Source organism: Rhinatrema bivittatum, chromosome 5, assembly GCF_901001135.1.
Source record: "Rhinatrema bivittatum chromosome 5, aRhiBiv1.1, whole genome shotgun sequence".
NCBI lineage: Eukaryota > Metazoa > Chordata > Amphibia > Gymnophiona > Rhinatrematidae > Rhinatrema > Rhinatrema bivittatum.
This window is the reverse complement of record NC_042619.1, coordinates 173,797,394-173,818,923: the sequence shown is the minus strand read 5'-3', so window position 1 is coordinate 173,818,923 and position 21,530 is coordinate 173,797,394. Positions and strand designations below refer to the sequence as shown.

The 21,530-nt window shown below is 42.1% G+C and overlaps 1 protein-coding gene across 1 annotated transcript in view; it reads left to right on the top strand.

The window, feature by feature from the left end:
- Positions 1-21,186, top strand: part of COMMD6 (COMM domain containing 6) — a 63,424-nt gene extending 42,238 nt beyond the window's left edge. Inside the window, exons 6-7 of the mRNA XM_029603028.1 lie at positions 4,479-4,631; positions 17,359-21,186. Of these exons, the coding sequence (XP_029458888.1) occupies positions 4,479-4,631; positions 17,359-17,409 (204 nt within the window). The 3' untranslated portion in view covers positions 17,410-21,186. The remainder of the gene's footprint in view (positions 1-4,478; positions 4,632-17,358) is intronic.
- Positions 21,187-21,530: the final 344 nt, after the last annotated feature.

Sequence of the window (21,530 nt, the reverse complement as noted above, 5' to 3'; positions counted from 1 at the left end):
CATATGCAGTCGTGACTACCTCCTTAATTCAGCAGGCTAATGTAGCCCATGACTCTCGCTTACCCTGTTTACTTCCACCATGGAGAGCAAACAGGCGATCTGTCTTCCTGAGAGGTCTAGAAACCTCCAAATACCTCAAGATATGCCTCTTGACATCCAAGGGCCTTAACAAACAATATTCCTCCATCTTTCTCTGTTCAGAGATGGCAGGGAAATGGACTGATTCAAATGAAAATCGAGACCACTTTTGGCAAAAGGTAAGGAACAATATGCAGCTGTTTCGCCCCTGGAGAGTCTCTCATAGAAAAGGCTGCCAGCCAGACAAGGCCTGAAGTTCAGATACTCGACGCGCAGAATAAATTGCCAGGAAGATCGGTAGAAGATCTAGGCGTACTCTGATGCTTACCCGCAGCACCAGACGTGAGTGATTTCGCTGCCTGTAACCTTGGTCGGGGCCAAGGTCCTCCATCTGAAGAAAAGACTGCAGTTCTCGAAAAAATTAAAGTCAGAGGGATCCATGCCAAAACCAGGGACTATCTGTCCTGTGCCCACTGAACTACCTTCCCCAACTGACGAACCAGCTAGGGGAGCTCCAGAGTCAGGTGATCCTACTGGCAGCTCTCTTCCCAGTCCCGCATCTTCCCACTGGGAAGAACCAGGCTTAGTAAAATCAGGTGAAGGCAATTCCCCCTGAGCCTCCCAGCAGCGCTGACACAAGTTAAAGGGAACACCAGGCTGAGATACCAGAATATGACAAGCAGTACAGAGGGTAAGGTGCTTAGGTTTCTTTGCTATAGGCACCATCAGTCTGTCGGTATGCTCTAACAGGCGTAAGAAGTGTGCGTCCAGCTGTATTCGCACTGCAAAAAACTAGGCGCCCAAAAAATTGAGCATCCAAAATTTAGGCGCTGAACACTGTGCCTTGTTGAGCGTCCAATAACTGAGCTCCCACAAGGCCACTCAGATTATGTGCGTGTGACTGCCCAGATAGACGCCCCTCACCAACTGGACGTCCACCTAGGTGCACAAACTGGGCGCAGAACTGGACACACAGCGGGACGCTCTAGCACAAACCGAAGGAACTGAAGTGGGCAGCCTAACGCACAGGAAAAAAAAAAACGTACAAAATGCTGCAGCAGCCTACCATGCAGCGAACAAGAAAACCTGAGAGTGAGGCTTAGCCAAAAGGCTGCTAACCCCGCCAGGCTGCGTGTGTCCCTAAGCTCCCCTGGAGGTGGGAACAAACGATGGATTGGCGCATCGAGCACGGAGACTTTCTGCTTTCTTTTTTTTATAGTTAAGTCTACACCAGCTGAAAATCAGCTACTGGTCCAAGGCACACATCCAAGGAAGGGATCCAAAGATATCACCTCAGGAATTCTCGACTAAGGGAGGGACCATATGGTATCACCACAGGAGAGCGGGGCGAATACATTTCCTCTTTTTTTTTTTTTTCTCCTTTTTAAAACTTTAAGCAATCCCAATAGGGAGATGCACATCCACCACCTGCTGGAGACAAGAGAATACTGGCAGGCTGTTGTCGGTGCATGAGGTATATATACAGTGATGTCAGGTTTGCTCCATCTCCAACTGCTGGTAGAGGTGCATAACCCACTGGTTCTAGATCCACCTGTCTGAATGCTAAGAAATTCTGGCTTTTCCCTGTGCTGCCCCACTTCTAAGTAATGGTGATGATGTCACAAAGGAATGTTGTGTGCTCTGCCTCCATATGCTGGAAGGGGGTCATAACCCACTCATCTTGGCTGGAATGGTGTAGCAGGTGTCATGGATAGAAAATAGGTAAAAATTTCTCTGTTTTGTTGAAGCTCAGTCTTGTCTTGTGTATGGAGTCGGAAGAGATGGCTCCAGAATCTGATATAATGCGAGGAGTGGGGGAGAGATATTTATTTATTTTATTTAAGAGGGTAGTGTATGGAGCTCCATAGGGACCAAGATGGCTTTCGAACAGTGTTTCAATCTCTTATTTTCTCTGGATTAGATTATTGTAACAGTCTTTATTTAGGGTTATCTGATTCCAGTCTGAAACCTCTGCAGCAGATTCAAAACGCCACAGCTCGATTACTGACAGGATTCCCAATGAGACAACACATTACACCTATTCTGTTCAAATTACACTGGCTCCCAATTAATTTTAGAGTTAAGTATAAAATATTAGGGATGTGAATCGTTTTTGAACGATTAAAATTATCGTCAGATAATTTTAGAATCGTTCTAAATCGTTAGAGTGCACGATACAATACAAATGCCCCCGATTTATCATCAGGGACATTTGTATTGTATCGTTAAATAGGGCACGGGAATTATTTGGGGGAGGGCGGGAAAACCGGCACACCAACACAACCCCTAAACCCACCCCGACCCTTTAAAACCAATTCCTTACCCTCCCCCACCCTCCCGAACCCCCCCAAAATGTTAAGTTACCTGGTGGTCGAGTGGGGGGGTCCCGGCGCGATCTCCTGCTCTCGGGCCATCGGCGCCATTTTGGCTACCACTGATAAAAATGGCGCCGATGGCCTGATAAAAAAAAAAGTCCACCCCGACCCTTTACAAATTACCCCTTTGCTTCTCCCACCCTCCCGACCCCCCCCCCCCCCCAAAAACCTTTTACATGTACCTGGTGGTCTAGCGGGGGGTCCGGGAGCCATCTCTTCAATCATACCCCCGGTGCCGGTGTTGGAGGGTTCAAAATGGCGCCGATTGCCTTTGCCCTCACTATGTCACAGGGAGTGACCCCCATTTTTATCAGTGGTAGCCAAAATGGCGCCGATGGCCCGAGAGCGGGAGATCGCGCCGTGGCCCCCCCCCCCCACTGGACCACCAGGTAATTTAACATTTTGGGGGGTTCGGGAGGGTGGGAGAGCAAAGGGGTCATTTTGTAAAGGGTCGGGTGGGTTTTTTTTTTTATCTGCTCAGGTCTCACTAAAAAATTAACAATGTGAATTGGAATCGGAACCGATTCCAATTCACATCTCTAACGATCCGATTTTTTTCTCCCACCATCCGAACCTGATTGTTAAAACGATCAGGCACACGGTTCACATCTCTATAAAATATTATCTCTCATACATTCATTGATACATGATCATGACTCGACCTGGTTATGCACCGCATTGCGGCTTTATAAACCAACCAGAAGCCTCAGATCTGCCAGTAAGAATTTACTTGATGTTCCCACAATCAGGCTTGCAAGATTAAACATAACCAGAGAAAGAGCTTTTTCCATAGCTGGTCCCTTACTCTGGAATTCGCTTCCAAATGCTCTGAGACAGATCATCAATTACAAAGAATTCAAAAATTCAGTAAAAACATATTTATTTAAAGAAGCATTTGCAGGACAAGAAGGAATGAACATATAACAATCATAAATTCCATATGGGTATGCTGTCTGGTGTAGAGAATGTATAATAAGAATATGGATAAAAAATATGTATCGGCAAAAATAGAGGTAAGCATATAATCAATTTTTAAACGATCCCTAACACAAGATTTTAAAACTACATTTTATTCAAACTAGCACATGTACCCATTTTAATACAAGTTTTAACAAACGTATATCATATACCAAAACTTTACACTTCCAATTGGAAGTGGCATTATCTCCTCACAGAACCGCGAGCAAAATTGGAAAGTTATGACTCTGAGTTTTTGCTCTGTTATATTTGTTGAGTATTATATATATATATATATATATATATATATATTAATATATGTGTGAGTATTTGAGAATGTGTGCATGCGTGTGATTGTTTTTTTTTATTGCGAGAGAATTATTGGATAATATTTTGAATATGAGTATATGAAGTGTAAAGTTTATGTATATGATATGTTATCTTGTATTAAAATTTGTACATGTGCTAGTTTTTAATAAAATGTAATTTTAAAATCATGTATTAGGGGTCATTTAAAATTGATTATATGCTTACCTCTATTTTTGCTGATATGTAGTCTGTTTGGGGAAGCAAATTTTGTTTCCAGCCACTGTTTGTTTTCTCCTTATTGGACAAAAAAATAATACAATTTTAAAATTAAGTGTAAACTTAATATCCAGGACCAACTGTGCTACAGACTACCAAGAGAGGCAAGGGCAGAAAGTAGCACTTTTGGTTGCGGAGGTAACATACTGGAGGGACCATCGGTCACCCAACACTGCACATGCATATACTGATGGGTAATAAAACCAAGCCTTAATAAAGAACTCCTTTTTATATGTCCTTCAAAAATGATTTTGCCATCTGACCTCTGAATTAATATGTGATGGTTCCATTTCACCTTCAGCTTTATTAGTAGTTCTGAAGAATAATCAGTGCTGAAATTAGTGAAGAAAGATGCAAGTTTTAACACATTCTGTCATTCATCCTCATGAGCTTTTGGGAATATTGCCCTTATTCCAGTGGGTTGGTGCGTGATGGCAATATGGGTCAATGCTCCGAGAATAACTTTTATTTGCCTTTTTACAGCTTGTCGATTTCCAGTGGAAGCTGGGGATGGCGGTGAGCTCGGATACCTGCAGGTCTCTCAATTACCCCTATGTGACCGTGATGCTTAGAGTGGCAGACTACTCTGGTCAGACTGTGAGCAAATCTTTCGAAATGAGCATTCCACAGTTTCAGGTTTATATTTTTTGAAAATCTTTTTTGTCTGTTTTGCCTTGATCTTGTTTTTATTCTTTGACCATGATGTGCAGATGTAAAATGGTGACATTTTTATTTGTTAGCAGAAATGCAAAGGCTGACAGAGAGACAGGAAGTGTACTAGTTTTCCAGTGACAACATAGGTAACAACTGGGTCATTTTTACTGCAGCAAGTGAAGAGTACGCAAATCCTGTTTTGTCTGATTTTTGGGGGTTTTTTTCCTCCTCCCTCTCCCCCTCCCCTACCTTGAGAATATGTGCTGCTTTAGTCGTCACACTGTGAAAGTTTTTGCCAAAATAGCAAAGGCGCCAAGGAAGGGCACAAGGACAAAGTGTGTCTGGGAAATGGGTTTTCTTTCCTTTTTTAAATAAAATTCTATATATATATTTTTTTTTTTAATTAAACATCTCAACATTTCAATGAGAAGAGAAAAGATTTAAGCAAGAGTATACAATAAAAACCAATGAAAGAAAAGGTTTTTTTTTTCCCCCATAAATATCTTTAAAACCAGCTTAAATTCTCCAATGCTAAGTTTTTCAATATAAAAGGGGGCTAGGTGATAAAGTGAAAGCAATATAGTTTCCTCTTCATCCAGGCAAAGCCAGTCCACACCAGTGGGTTGTGCACTCCAACTAGCAGATGGAAACAGAGAATGACGCGCTAATGTCTCTCTCATATAGCTCAGCACAGACACCGGCCAGTCAGTATTTCTTCATTCTCAGAAGATGATGGACATGCATCCTTGCTTGTAGACTTCGGCCTGTCAGGTTTGGGCAGGCAACCTTTCAGACCTCCTGCAGTGATTTAGATTTTATTAATTTATGAATCGCCTAACACAAAAGAGAACTAAGCGATGTACAATAAGAATATACATAATATAAATACAGAACATAAAAGTAGAGTAAATTAAAACAAAACAAATCATGAACAACTACAAAATAAACATAAAACCTAAATAAAAACAAAGCTAAGACATAAACTTCAAAACATATAAGTGCTGAAGAAGTAAAATAGAATAAACACTAAAAGTAAGCAAGATTAAAAAGATATTTTAATTAACGTTCTGAAACTCTTAATGGTGTCCGATTGCATGATTTCAATAGGGAAAGAATTCCAGAGTGTGGGTCTACTATAGAAAAAGCACATTCATGCGTGACACTGAGTCTGGCAAGCCGTGGAAATGGTTTGTCGAGTAGGCCACATTGGGATGAGCGCAAAGACCTTGTGGGCTGAGAAAAACGAAGCATGGCGTTATCCCAAACAGAAGACTCATAATTCAAAAGTTTGAAGATATTCATTGCAACCTTGACTTTATCCTCTAATGGATGGAAAGCCAGTGTAATTCTGTTGGAGTGGAGGTGATATGATCAGTCCGCTTCAAGCAAAAAAGTAAACTGGCGGCAGTATTAAGTAACAGCTGTAAGGGCTTGATGGTAATATTAGCTAAGCCAAGATAAAGTGAATTGCAGTAGTCCACTATGGGGAAAAAGAGAGACTTGTAACACAGTTCGAAAGTCACGTGCATGGAGGAGTTTTTAAGACCAGATAAGACACAAATTCGATAAAAACTTTGAGCAATGATATATTTGATGTTGGGACGAAATGATTAGAATATTATCTCTCCAAAACTTTTGAGCTGCTGTTGAATTGTGAAATTGCAGCCAAACAGAGATATAGAATTAAAACTAATGGAAGAAATAGGGACTGTGCCTGGCAAGGAACTCTGTTTTAGTCATGTTTAAAGACAATTTGGTGTCTCAACCATTTATTAATGGCGGAAAAGCAGATATTAAGGTGCTCGAGTATTGACCCAGGGGGAACGTATATATAGTACAAATTGTATGTCATCCGCATATAACTTCTACGAATCAGTCAGAGCTGCAAGCAGTTTGCAAATAGGAACAAGATAGAGATTAAAGAGAGTGGAAGAATGGGCTGATTCCTGTGGAACTCCAGTGATTACATTGGAAATTTGAAGAGTTTTTTCGATTTTTGCTTTTATGACTTGAGTACGATCAGCTAGGTAAAATCGAAACCAGTTTAACACTATACCTGATATGCCAATTTCCTGAAACCTGTAAAGTAAGATAACTGTGATCAATCATATCGAAGGCTGCAGATATATCAGATGAAACTAGCAGATACTGCTATTAATAATCAAGGTCACATCTAAGTATGTCGGTAAGAGAAAGAAGTAAAAGTTCCGTACTTAAAGTACAACGAAAAATGAATTGATGGGGATCTAAAAGTTCGGCTTTTTCAATAAAGTCATTCAATTGCATAAGAACAGAAGAGTCTTACGCAAGATAGCTTAAGCTCCCTTCCTTAGTTGAGACTTGGCTAGGAAGGACAGAAGTGAGGTGAAGGCTGGTGCCCTAGCCGCCCTCCTGACAATAGAGTCCCAATGGAGTAAGGAGGCTTTGGGTTCCTGCTGCTAAGTTGTTTTACCTTCCTCTTCTCTGTCTTGTTCTCCCCTCTATCTCCTTCTCACTGACCCTGCATTCTGCTGCTGCGGGCCATTTCCTGTGCTAAGCATGGCTGACCAAGAAGTTTAAAAAAAAAAAAAAAAAAACCATATATATATGCGATCAGGTTGTGCAGACTGTGCGAGTGCCTTGCCTTTGGCGAGCCAGGTGCCGACACGCTGATTTTAGGGCCAGCCAGGAGCAATCAAGGCAGTAGAAGAAGCACATGGCAGATGCCATTTTGTTTAGCAGCACATTGTGCTGCTGCTGCTGAAAGCTTGCGGTGGGAGCCATTTTGAGAGCTCTGCCGAGGGATGAGAAATGGCATTCGGGGATCACTGCAGGAAAAAGCTGCAAGTCTGCACTGCCTGCCATATGTGTGTTGTTAGCCTCAGGAGATCCCTCTGCATTTGTCAGAAATGTGGAGAAATGCAGGGTGATGTCTTCAGGAGAATTTGACCTTGTGGGGGAATTCAGGGACTTCCCTTTTTGCAGGAGGAGGGTGTTGTGACAGCTTCTCCCAGGATGGGTGAGGAGCTTTCTCCACCACCTCTCCTGCTTATTCCCATGGGTGTGGGCTTAGAAGTTGTTTTGCCTACTCCGGAAGTGGATCTTTCTGCTGTTTTATGGGTGGAAATTTTCAGAGGCCTTCAGACTTTTTGTCAAGTGCAAGAAGGGTCCCGGGTGGATTTTCAAGATTACCCGTGCCAGAGGTCTCCTTCCTCAGGACCTTGAAAGCATTCAAATGAGTCCTCTTTCTCTCTCAGACTGGTGAAGAAGAGGAAGGGACAGAGTGAGAGTGGAGAAAATGAAGACGGGGGTCCTTTGGGAGACTCCTGTGGGAAGTCAGGGTCCTTCATGAGGGATCAAGACAAGGCCTTTTTGGAAGAAGGCAGACTACCATACCTGCAAAAGGAGATGCAACTCTGAAGGATGCCCAAGATTGGAAGATTGAGGCAGTTCTGAAGCATACCTTTGAAGCAGTGGCCATGAATTTGCAAATCTCTGCTTGCTGTTGTATGGTGGCAAGGGCCGGGGTGCAGTTGGCTCAGGAAGCTCTGTTTGAGAATGGCCCGTATTTGGAGCCAGGGGCTGCATTCCTGGTGGATGCAGGCTATGATTTGGCTTTTTACGGCTGCTTGTGGAGTGGCATCTGTGACTGCAGCCCAAAGACTCCTATAGCTAAGGAACTGGTCCACTGATACAGTTTCAAAGTCTAATCTTACCAAGTTGCCCTTTAAGGGGTGCTTATTGTTTTGGGACAAATTAGAAAAGATTTATTTATTTATTTAATATATTTATATACCATTTTACCAATTACAAAATTGAACAAAGCGGTTTACAGTAAAAGTAGAAATAAAACTATAAAATAAAAAATAAATAAAAATAACCTAGAATAAAAATACAATCAACATTATGATCAATAAAACTAAAAATACTATAATAGAGTGAGATAATCTCTAACTTATATATTATAAAAACAAAAGGAAGAAAAAAAAATTAAGAACCCTAATCATAAGTGCTGCATATTGCTATCCCAGTTTTCCCTGAAGTTGCCTACTATTGAGCTAATTCTAGATTCCCAAATGCTTCCTTAAAAAGATGAGTTTTTAAGGCTTTTTAAAATTCCTTTCTATTATGTATTTGTCTCAAGGGGTTCGGTAAAGCATTCCACAAGATAAGTCCAGCTACTGAAAAGGCTCTTTGTCTTGTTACATTTAAAGCAGCCATTTTCACTGTAGGAACTTCTAATACGTTTTTTCCACCTGATCTGAGATCTTTTGAGGGTTTGTAAATTCGTATGGAATCAGTGTTTAACAGGGAATGAATTGTAAGTATTTTATACCATATTCTGTATTTAACTGGTAACCAGTGTAAACTCTACAAAATAGGAGAGAGGTGCTGTTTAATAGGCGTCGCTGTGAGAAGTCTTGCTGCTGAATTCTAGATTAACTGATGGCGGATCGCTGGGGGTACTCCAAATTTCATCGGTTGCCCAAGGATAGGAAGTCAGCTCCCCAGTTTTCCTCTGTGAGGGGGCTTTTTCAGAGTTCTCAGCATTTTCATCCTTCCAGAAGTTTGGGTAATCGGAGGTCTTGCATATTCGGGAGGTCTCAGTCCTTTCAAGCGAAGAAGTCAGGTAAGGATGATACCTCCTGGTTCTGAAGCTCCTCAAGCCTCTCCTCTCAATGAAGTTTAGGGGGTCCATCCTCCAGTTCCAGAAGTAAGCGGGTAACTGTCTCAGTTTCATCGGCGATGGAACCACATCACCTGCAACCAGTGGGTTTTGGAGGTGGTGTGGGATGGGTACGCTCTGGAGCATATCCATTCCCTCTGTTTTTATGGTTTTCCCCTTGCAACTCTGTAGAAAAGTGACCAGTGGTCCAGTCCACATTACAGCAACTGGTCATTCTGAAGGCCTTCCAGTTCCAAAGGATCAGGAAGGTGCCGGCCGTTATTCTATTTACTTCATAGTCCCCACGAAGGAGGGCTCCTTTCGCCCTATCCTAGATCTGAAGGGAGTCAATCCAGCCTTTTGGGTTACCAATTGTGATCATATTGGTGCAGAAGGGAGAGTTTCTCATTTCGCTAGACCTCTCGGAGGCTTACCTGCATATTCCTATTCGTAAACGGCATCAGCGTTATTTGTGTTTTTCTGTGTTAGGTCAGCGTTGCACTTCGGCTTGGCCATGGCACCCAGGACCTTTCCCAAGGTGATGGTGGTCATGGCCACAGTGCTCCGCAAGGAGGGAATTCTCATTCATCCATATTTGGACACCTGGCTAATTTGAGCCAAATCAGCAGCAGAGAGCTGTGTGGTATCAAGCAGGATGGTGTAGTTGCTGCAGCACCCTGGGATGAGTAGTGATTTTGGCCTAGAGCAGTCTATAGCCATATCAGGTTCTGGAGTATCTGGCATCTGGTTTGATACTGCTCAGGACAAGGTGTTTCTTCTGGAATTTTGCATCCAGAAGATCTGAGGGCAGGTTTGGGCCTTGCGGTTGGCGAGCTGTCCATTTTGGTATAGGCATACCTGCAGATGCTGGGATCAATGGCTGTGACAATAGAGGTTGTTCCTTGGACGCGGGCACATATGCATCCTCTACAAAGGTCCCTTCTGGCCGAAGGAATCTCAGTCTCAGAAGTACAATGTGCGATTGACCTTGTCACCAGAGGTGAGGCAGAAGTTACTCTGATGGCTACAGTGGGAGTATCTATTAAGAGGAATGGATTTGGAGACTCCTGACTGGTTGGTGGTCAAGACTGATATGAGTCTCCAGGGCTGGGGTCTCACTGTCAGGAGTTAGTGGCATAGGGGCAGTCAGCACCCAAAGAGGTGTCTTGCTCAGGCTTCTGGTCAGCTGATGGACCGATTCGGTAACCTTTTTGAAGTTCGTGGACCGGTTGGAAGGGAAAGATGTGAGAGTGATGTTGTAAGACACTACCGCGGTGGCCTACATAAATCATAAAGGAGGGACTCAGGTGAGCAAGACTCTCAGGAGATAGATATCCTTCGGCCTCACATAGCAGAGATCGAAAACGTTTGGGCAGATTATCTGTCATCACGAGTTGGATCCGGGAGGATGGGAATTGGTCCTGAAGATTTTTGCCTCATCGTGGATCGGTGGGGTTCTCTTTTTCTGGATCTGATGGTAAGTTGCAGAAATACAAAGATGGAGTACAGTTGGACAAGGGATGTTCAAGCACTCAGAGTGGATGTGCTAGTTCAGTCTTAACCACAGGACAAGTTGCTCTATGCGTTTCTGCTGTAGCCCATGATCGGTCGGTTAGTTCAGAAGACAGTGTGACATCCAGGCTTGGTGCCATTGGTTGCCCCGGTCTGGCCGTGCAGGCCATGTATGTGGATCTACATCATCTCCTGGTGGAAGTTCCACTGCAGCTCCCTCTTCTCGGGGGGGGCTTCTGTGACAAGGTCCCATATTTCACAACAATCCAGATCAATTTTCTTATGTTTTGGCCCTTGAAAGGACTTGGCTCTTGAAACGGTTATTCGGGAGCAGAGAGCATGTAGGTTTTAAATGTAATTGGCCTATATTCAGGTCTGGTGAGTCTTTGAGCATTGTTGTCAGGAGCACTCTTGTTTTCCTTAACATCTATTCCCTTAGTCTTGGACTTTTTACAGGAAGGCCTGAGTAAGGGTTTGGGCTTGGACATGCTAAAGGTGCAGGTGGCTGCCATAGTGTATTATAAGAACATAAGAATATGCCATACTGGGTCAGACCAAGGGTCCATCAAGCCCAGCATCCTGTTTCCAACAGTGGCCAATCCAGGCCATAAGAACCTGGCAAGTACCCAAAAACTAAGTCTATTCCATGTTACGGTTGCTAGTAATAGCAGTGGCTATTCTCTAAGTCAACTTGATAACAGGTAATGGACTTCTCCTCCAAGAACTTATCCAATCCTTTTTTAAACACAGCTATATTAACTGCACTAACCACATCCTCTGGCAACAAATTCCAGAGTTTAATTGTGCGTTAAGTGAAAAAGAACTTTCTCCGATTAGTTTTAAATGTACCACATGCTAACTTCATGGAGTGCCCCCTAGTCTTTCTATTATTCGAAAGAGTAAAAAACCGATTCACATCTACCCGTTCTAGACCTCTCATGATTTTAAACACCTCTATCATATCCCCCCTCAGCCGTCTCTTCTCCAAGCTGAAAAGTCCTAACCTCTTTAGTCTTCCCTCATAGGGAAGCTGTTCCATTCCCTTTATCATTTTGGTAGCCCTTCTCTGTACCTTCTCCATCGCAATTATATCTTTTTTGAGATGCGGCGACCAGAATTGTACGCAATATTCAAGGTGGGGTCTCACCATGGAGCGATACAGAGGCATTATGACATTTTCCGTTTTATTCACCATTCCCTTTCTAATAATTCCCAACATTCTGTTTGCTTTTTTGACTGCCGCAGCACACTGAACCGACGATTTCAATGTATTATCCACTATGACGCCTAGATCTTTCTTGGGTAGTAGCACCTAATATGGAACCTAACATTGTGAAACTATAGCATGGGTTATTTTTCCCTATATGCATCACCTTGCACTTGTCCACATTAAATTTCATCTGCCATTTAGATGCCCAATTTTCCAGCCTCACAAGGTCTTCCTGCAATTTATCACAATCTGCTTGTGATTTAACTACTCTGAATAATTTTGTATCATCTGCAAATTTGATTACCTCACTCGTCGTATTTCTTTCCAGATCATTTATAAATATATTGAAAAGTAAGGGGTTGTGTACAGGGGAGGCCCCTCTCTTAACCTTAGCCCCCCCCCCCCCCCCTTGCATTCCTCGCTGCCTTTGTGGGATTTAAATTTGGTCCTTTCTTTTCTGGTGGGTCTGACATTTCGCCCACTTCAGGGTATTTTCTTGTGATTGTTGACCCTGAAGACTGTATTTCTGGTCGCAATTTGTTCAGTGAGGTGGATTTCGGACCTGCAAGCCTTCTCTTATAGAGAGCCCTTTTTGATCATCATACCAAATAGGGTGTAGATAAGGACGGTGCCTGCCTTTCTTCCGAAAGTGGTTTTGGACTTTTACTTGAATCAATCAGTCTTGTTGCCATCCGTAAACAGGAATTTGGATGTGAGGCGGCATTTATTGTGCTCTTTAGAAGTTACGAATGATTTTCGTAAGACTGACTTTTTCTCCTTCACTCCATAGTGAAGGAGAAAAAGGGTGAAGTGGCTTCTTGTGCCACGGTGGCTCATTGGATTAAGGAAGCGGTGACAGCAGCCTATGTGGATGCCGGAAAGCCTCTGACGAAGCAGGTGAGGGCACACTCGACCTGGGTGCATGTGGTTTCCTGGGCAGAACTACGTTGTTCTCTCCGGCCGAGATCTGTAGGGCAGCAACGTGGTCTTCCTTGCATACATTTGCCAGGAACTACCGGTTGGATTTGGCGGCATGGGAAGATTCGTCCTTTGCTAGGGCAGTGTTGCTTGGACCTTAGGCAGCCTCCTGCCCAATGGGTGTGGACTGGCTTGCCTGGATGAAGAGGAAGGTGAAATTACCGTACTTTTCACTCCATAAGATGCACCTAGGATTCAGAGTGGGAAAATTAAAAAAAAAAAAAAAATGGTGTGCTAAACCGGCTCTGTTCCCGGGCATCTGTGTGTCTTATGGAGCAAATTAGGGGAAGGCATAAAATGTTTGTGGGGTTTTTTTTTTGTCCCATCCCAACCCTTTAAATTTAATTACCTACAACCCCCTACCCTCCTAACCCCCCTAAGATTTGCCAAAAATCTCTGGTGGTCCAGCGGGGGTCCGGGAGCGATCTCCTGCACTCGGGCCATCAGTTGCTAGTATTCAAAATGGTGCCGATAGCCTTTGCCCTTACTATGTCACGGTGAAAAGAAGATCCTTTGAGGTTACAGTTTTAATTAAATCCTGGTGCCAAGAAACGGAATTCAGGCCTAACTCCTATTGAAGCCACAGACTTGCTATTTGTTTACACAACAAAGAAGAACAACAGGATACTAGAAGGAACAGAGTGCATCAAAGCCGTGTTGATAAAGGAACTTTTATGGTGGAAGGGTGGTTTCAGGGAAGACAAGTAAATAGTATGATTTTTACAAATGAATGGAGGATGTCCTCACAAGCATTTCCTATACATGATAGATTGTCCTGACAACAGCATAATGTATCTTTGTAAATAAGTCTTTGGGCAGTCACGTCATTCATTCTGGAAACTTCGGTAGTGCTGTATTTTGATTATATAAGTTAGGGCATGTCATATATTCATGGAGATGCTAGTTATTACAGATAGAGGGCATATAGCAACTCCCAGGAACACTTGTCTTTGACTCTTCTTTAAAAAAGCCAAAATAAACTAAATTTAAAAACCTCTTGCTGAGTTGAAGTGTTCTTGTTGCCCTAGCTTTGAGTACAGAAATTATAGACAGGGGCTACTGGTGCCATTGGTCGGCCCCTGTCACATGGTAAGAGCACAAGATAGCACCGGTAGTCCATTGCTCCTACCACGTGACAGGGGCTGACCAATGGCACCGGTAGCCCCTGTGACATAGTAAGGGCAAAGGCTATCGGCGCCATTTTGAATACTGGCAGCCGACGGCCCGAGTGCAGGAGATCGCTCCCGGATCCCGCTGGACCACCAGGGACTTTTGTCAATTCTTGGCGGGGTGGGGGGTTGTAGTTAGTTTTTTTTATTGTTTTTTTAAATATTCGCTCCATAAGACGCACAGACATTTTCCCTCCACTTTTGAGGAAAAAAAGTGTGTCTTATGGAGCGAAAAATACGGTACTTCTTACATGATGATTTCTTGTCCTCTAAGAAAGGCAAGACAGTCCACCATCCCACCCTGGGCCGCCTTGTGGTGGTCTAATTTCTTCTGTTATGTAGGATCCTTGTTAAGGGAATTATTGTGATTCAAGGATCTCGAATAGGGACTAGACCAGCATAGAACCTGATAAGTGGATTCCATTTTATTCCTTCTTACTGTTATACTATGTGCCTATTAGCGGAGCTGAATCCAGTGTTTCCATTATTATTTAAAAAACAAGATAGGAAAGTTTACTTACAAGCAGTGAGTGCTTGTTGGATGCAATAATTCTTGTTAACGTGTAGTTCACGGTTGGTTTTTGAAGAAAATGCTTGCTGGCTGGTGTCTGTGCTGAGCTATATATGAGTGACATCAGCGAGTTGTTGTTCTCCATCTGCTGGTTGGAGTGCACAACCCACTGGTATGGACTGGCTTGCCTGGATGAAGAGGAAAGGAAATTAACAGGTAAGAAGTAATTTCACCTTATACACATAAGGTGTTTCATAATGAAGTAACACAGCCAAAATCTAATTACTTCGTGTAATAGCTAAACCCTGGAAATGCTAAAAGGACTAGGAAGCCATCTTCTATACGAGCTTGGCCCTCAAACTTCTGACTGCTATAGGGTAAAGAGAAGATAGGGTAACATATCAGTAGCTGAATGGAGTGGAGAGGGCTTGTCCTCTTCCTCTCATGGGGGTTGATAATCCACTGTGAATGCCTATTTTGCTTTTTTTTTTTTAACCCTTCCATGAAAAAATAAAGAACATTTCTGCATGGCTTATAAATAGTGCTGCTAGATTTTATATTTCTGCATGGCTTAAATAGTGCTGCTAGATTTTACCAGGTGAATGCAGACAAAATTTTAAGTTTTAACTTCTTTGTCTTTCTGCTACACCAGTCCAGAATGATTTGTCCCCACTTCCAGCTGATGGAGGCAGAAGTTTGTTTTTTTGACATCACCTGTACTATTTATTCTTAATTAAAGGAACCCGAAAAGCCAGTATTCTCTGTCTCCAGCCGATGTAAAGACCACCTGATAGTGCAGCAGAATTTCTTTTTAGGAAAAGGATATATTTTAAGAATGACGTGAATTTCAAAAGAGAACAGATATGAGGCAAGGGCACTTGGGCGTGGCTCCTACATTTGGGTCAGTGAAGCAAGTCCTTATCATGCTAAGCTCCTGCCCTCATAGTAGAGGTTTCGATTGAGCCTGTTGAGATGCGAATTCTAATCTAACAAGAAGTGCCTCTGAGAGCTTTCCTTCAATGCACCGAGCCCTTATCGGGCTAAGCTCCTTTCCTCATTACAGAAGTTTCGGCTGAGCTTGTTGTGATTTAATTTCTAGTCAAACAAGGTGAAGTTCCTCTGAAACCTTACCTTGTAGATTACTGCATCCAAATTGTAGAAAGTTATGTTTTAGCAGGGATTTTCGGTAGAGCATTATGATAAGAATTCAGCTATATCAAAGAAAATCTGAGCTTTTCTTATTCCTTTACAGTTGCTGCTTTCTGCTCAGATCGAAGAAAGCTTTGCTCATTTAAAAAAAAAAAAAAAAAAGAGAGCTGTAACTCCAGATTCAGCGTATTGTTAAAGTAAGGCTCTTTAGGAGCATCAAAAATCTTTCCTCTGTAGAAGAAGGTATTATCTTTATTTTTTTCAAAGTTTAAGCTTAAGTATGAAGTAGCACAATTCACTATACAACCACATTGAAGTATTCTTGGCGGTATACTGCAAGCAAAAGCATTCATTGTACAGCAGACATCAGCAGTCTGCTTAGCCCAATTCCATGGGAAAAATTGATTGAGTGAGCATTCACACCTGTGCAAATTATGGGGCAAGATACAAGACTCCAGGATTTACTTGCGTAAGTGCACTTTACTCAAGTAAATGGCTTTTGAAAATTGCTACATTGCCTGGGCTTTGGTAAATCCCATTCATTCAGGACTAGTGTAGCAGAAAGACAAGAAAAAATTAAACTTACCTGATAATTTTCTTTCCTTTATTTCTGCTATTCCAGTCCAGAAAGCCACTCGAATAAAGAAAGAAAATGATCACATTTATTATTTTTTAAATAGATTGCATGAAAGCTTTTATTAGCTTTGTTAGAAGAATACTGGCTTTTCAGATTCTGTTCACAGAATAAATAGTAAAGGTGATGTCCATATTATAAAATCAAACAAACAACTCTGCCTCCATCGGCTGGAAGTGGGGACAAACCTGATTGTGCGTTCTGAATTGCTGTAGCAGAAATAAAGGAAAGAAACTTAACAGGTAAGTTTAATTTTTTCTTCCTGGTAGTACGTGTTATCAGGAGTCTTGGGGGGAGTGGGAGGAATGTCTATACAGCAGTGGCACTGAAGGAAAGGAGTGTGGGAGAGTGTGTTTAAAAAAAGAAAAACTTTAAAAAAAAAAAAAAAGGCAAATTTTCTCTTACTGTAGGAAGTAGATACTTTGGCTTTTATGTAGAAATGTTCACACAAGAGTCAGATTATTTTAATTTTAAAAAAAGTGGAAAAATACAAAAAGCCTATAATAGAAGTACCACAAAATGGATGTCCTGCGGCTGGGTATCCTGTTTGGAGAGTTGGGTAGGCCTAGCCTTTGTTACCCAGGCTTTCTCACACTCTGCTTCAGAAATTCCCCATAGACTGAGGGCAGATCAGTAGGGGACGCTATTGCTCACATATTAGATGTAAGTGCCATTGATACATTTTCTCAAGGCCTAGTCAGACTCTAATAATGGCCTTCGATAGTATCTGAGTAGACCTAAGTTGCATGGTTCAGGAATTATAGCATTTTTCAATAATATGCTAGGTCAGCCAAGTTTGTATTCTGTGTTTCTTTTTTGCCCTTTTTTTTTCTCCTTCTTTTCTGTTACTGTTTTATTAATATGTTCTATTGGTGTGGTCTTTGTTTCTGTATGTTTGCAGAACTTCTTCAGACAGTTTAAGGAAATGGCTGCTGTTCTTGAAAGCGTTTGACTTTTTCCTCGCAGTCCATCTGCAGAACTCTTGCTCAGAAGAGGCTCTTGTTTGTGAGAGCTTTTGGCCAAGGTGCAGGACAAGATCTGGTTCGGTTATAGTTTCCTACAGTTTTATTTTTGCTCTCTGTTCTGCAATGTTCCTGAATCATGTCCATGGACAGATATCTTCATTTTCTTGTGCTGTAAAAATATTTGTGCCGGCCAGGAGGATAGTTGGATCTTTCTTGGATCTTTCCTACTTATGGCTGCTTACACCTCTCTGAATGTCAGTGTACTGTGTTTAGAACGTGAGACTCTTTCCAAGTTGTGCTGTGAGTATTCATGATTGTTCTATTAATGTATCATCATCTTGCAGCATTTTTTCCAGTACTGTATGCAGGCAAAGCTGCCTATTGTATGGTTTCAAGTGTTTTGTTTTAACATGGGCTTAGGCTTGTGCCAGATGCTTTACAAGGCTAAGTGAGAGCCCATGCTGTGTCCTAGAGTCAAACCCAAGGATCGACACAGTGCAGGTGTCTGGAGGAGGAAGAATGAAGGGCAGATAGAAGCAAATACACAATGTTCTCCAAAACAAACAAAAACTGAACAAAATAAATGCCAAAAAATTCTTCCCTACTTCCTAAAAGTTTTAAAATATTTTTCTACTCCTGTATGTATTAACCTTTTACTCTTTCTGTAAAATATATCTTGAGTTGCTTTCATAGTCTTGGTGTCTAGCGTTAAATTGTGTATTCTATCATAGGAGTGACTGTACTGCCTGTTTCCTATTAGTTCATGCTAGGAAATGGTGCCTTAAAAAGATTTTGCGTGAAGCTAGTAATGAACCATACAAACAATTAAATGTGCTGGATGGTAAATACAATTGTTATGTAATGCCTCAGTGCTACCCTAACAACCACTTGTGTTAACCCTGTGGACATTTAGAGGTTCCAGTCAAGGTCAGCTCAGGTTTGCCTGCACCTGTACATGTGCTCCTACAGTGGCAACCTCCCACCTACCAACTGGTTTCCTGCTTGATTCTGGGCAAATACTCTGCCTGCACGCTATCCCCTGATGACTCCACACATCAGCGGGGGGGGGGGGGGAGGAGGGGTCCATTGTTCTTAGAAATGCACTTATGGACCGAATATGAAAAGTAGTGGGATCATGAATCACTCTGGAACAGAATTTATTAACAAAAAGCAGGAACAGTGAACAGAAAAAGAGTTTTTTAATTTGCAAACAGGTAAAATAACAAGGACTTATACAGTAAATGTTTAACTAGATACATTTCACTGTATGTAGCCGGGGGAAGTCAGGAAAAGCTGTCCATATGAGCTGGACCAGGACATTGGCACAGATGTGAACTCTGTATGCCTAGCCAAAGCTAAAGAAGTTTAGCAACTTCAGGCCTAGTTCTCCATGAGCTGTGTCTGAAGGGCAAATTGGGGCAGAAAGTATTAGCAATGGTACTGCAGGATCCTAGTCTTACAGCTCTCCCAAAAATATATATATGCTGTCCAAGCCTCACTCTGACTTGAGTTAACATCCCAAGCCTCGTTTTGAACTATAGTATTGTAAAGGTCAAACACAACCTGCAGGCTAGCTCAAAGGAAACCAGCTCGGGCTGGGGATAACACAAATTCAAGAGCAAAACAAGGAATCACAGCACCCATAATACCCAGAGCTGCCAGTTTCAGGATTCAGGGGTAAGAGTTACCAAATTCTGTGGCAGACTTTTTTCACAATTCTGCACCAATTATGTGGCAGATTTGAATAAATTTTTATACCTCTGCCTATGCAAAAATAAATTGAATCCAGTCAGTGGACCAGAAGGCTCATCTGCATACTTCTCCAGTAGCCCCAGCAGAGAGGATTCCAGGCTTCAGCTCCCACAGCCTTAGCTTCCACCATCCCTGCATGCTTCCCAGCAGGAGAGGACAGAAGGCACACCTCAACATCCCTTACTATAAATTTAAAACAGATTTGGTACACTTACAGGGAATTATCTCAAAGCAAGAGTCAATAGCATCACCAACCGATAAATATAAAATAAACCAATAGACTAAAAGTACTGTAGAATAGTTTTAACATCTATATTCCCTTAGAAATTTTAAATCGCAAACATATCCACAAAATTAAGATGCAGACAGTAGTCCAGCGAGAGGGGGGCTATCTTCCAATGCGGGCGAGATTGATGTGTGCACTTAGTGCAAAGAGCTCCTAGCCCTCAGAGAATGAGCCAATCTCTGGAGGCTAGAGTGGAAGACCTGGAGGAGCTAAGGGAAACACAGAGGTATATAGAAGAAACTTTCGGGGATACAGGAGAGCAGTCCCACTTTCACTCAGACGACAACTCTGCCGCCTTGGAGGAGAAAGGTCACCTGCAAGGAGAACACTACCTTGATATGACAGGTCCTGCCCTCAGGTTGCTGTAGTAACCTCGCACCAAGGAGATATCTCCAAGGGCAGGTGCCCAGGAGGGGAAGGGTTAGGGCAGCTGTTGTAGTTGCTGATGTGATCATTAGGACTGTGGAATGCTAGGTGGCTAGTGGATGTGAAGATCACTTGGTAGGTGGGAGGTTGCCACCGTAGGGGCACATGTTCAGGTGCAGGCAAACCTGAGCAGTCCTTGACTGGAACCTCTAAATGTCCACAGGGTTAACACAAGTGGCTGTTAAGATAGCACGGAGGCATTACATAACAATTGTATTTACCATCCAGCATGATGCAAAGGTGGCAGACTTCATGGATAGCTCTCCACATGAAGGTGAGGTGGTTGTCTTGATCCAGGTTTAGATATCAGAAATTGTCAAATAATCCCTGCAACTCAAGTAAGAGATCTAGGAGTCCAAATTTGATGAAAATTGAACAATGAAAGCCCACCTTAATAAACTAATTAAATCAGGCTTCTACAAACTACAGTTCCTGAGTCAACTGAAACCTTTACTAAGCATGACAGATTTCAGAACAGTATTACAAACTCTGATATTCTCAAACCTCGATTACTGTAATTCCCTGCTTCTGGGTCTTCCGGCAAGTCACTTAAAACCACTGCAACTACTGCAGAACGCTTCAGCCAGACTACTGACCGGAGCAAGCAAATATGACCACATCACCCCTACACTGATGGCATTACACTGGCTACCTATTGGATCAAGAATATATTATAAAGTTCTAATGATAATTTACAATAATATTAACCCTAACAACACTGATGTGATGGGAATGTCATTTAAACCACACAATCTCCCATGAAATCTAAGATCATAAAACAAAGGTCTCCTAGAAATCTCCACAATAAGAAATTCTCATCTGACACAAAATAGAGACAGAGTTATATCAATTGCTGGCCCAAAACTACATGCCAGAGAAACTATGAACAATGTCAGATAAAAAGAAATGTAAAAGTGACTTGAAAACATGGCGAGCTTCAATTGGACTATTTGAAGAAAGCACGGAAAGGGCACTTTCTGGTTGGAAGATTTGAAGGAAGCACAAACATTCTATTGCTCATCTGATCACCCAAAAGGAGTATAATTTTTTCTAAGTTAAGTTTAAATTAAAGAAGCTAAACAATTTAAAAATCAATTCTTTAGGATGATGCTTATATGTTTGTTTGTACTCTTGGGACCGATGATTAAAGGTGACCCTAGACTGGTACATTGATAAATTTCTTTAAGTTCAGATACCGGAGGGTGGCATGATGGTCCTTATCATATGAAAAGGTTTATACTAAATGAGATTTTGCACGTGGTTGTTAAATTGGCACAAGTAAATGTTTTTATTATATTCATTACTTTGTATACTTTGAGATTGGGACTATATTTTTGTAATTATTCAAAAATGCCTACACCTTGACATAAACCTCCAGTTAACCAAAACATGACCTGAGCAAGACCCTTCCCTCTCAACCCCATATACCCAAGTTCTGATTCATTCTGTCTGTCTGCCAATGTATAGATCCTATAATTTGAATGTTGTCTAGTTTTCCTTCTTGTATGTCTACCTTTGTAATACATAGTATAATTCTGAATGTTTAACCTCTAAACCGTTGTGTTCTACTGATTCTCACATGGATCGCTGGTATATAAACATGTGGGCACCATTGACACAGGGAGGTGCTGGAAGCAAAATTTA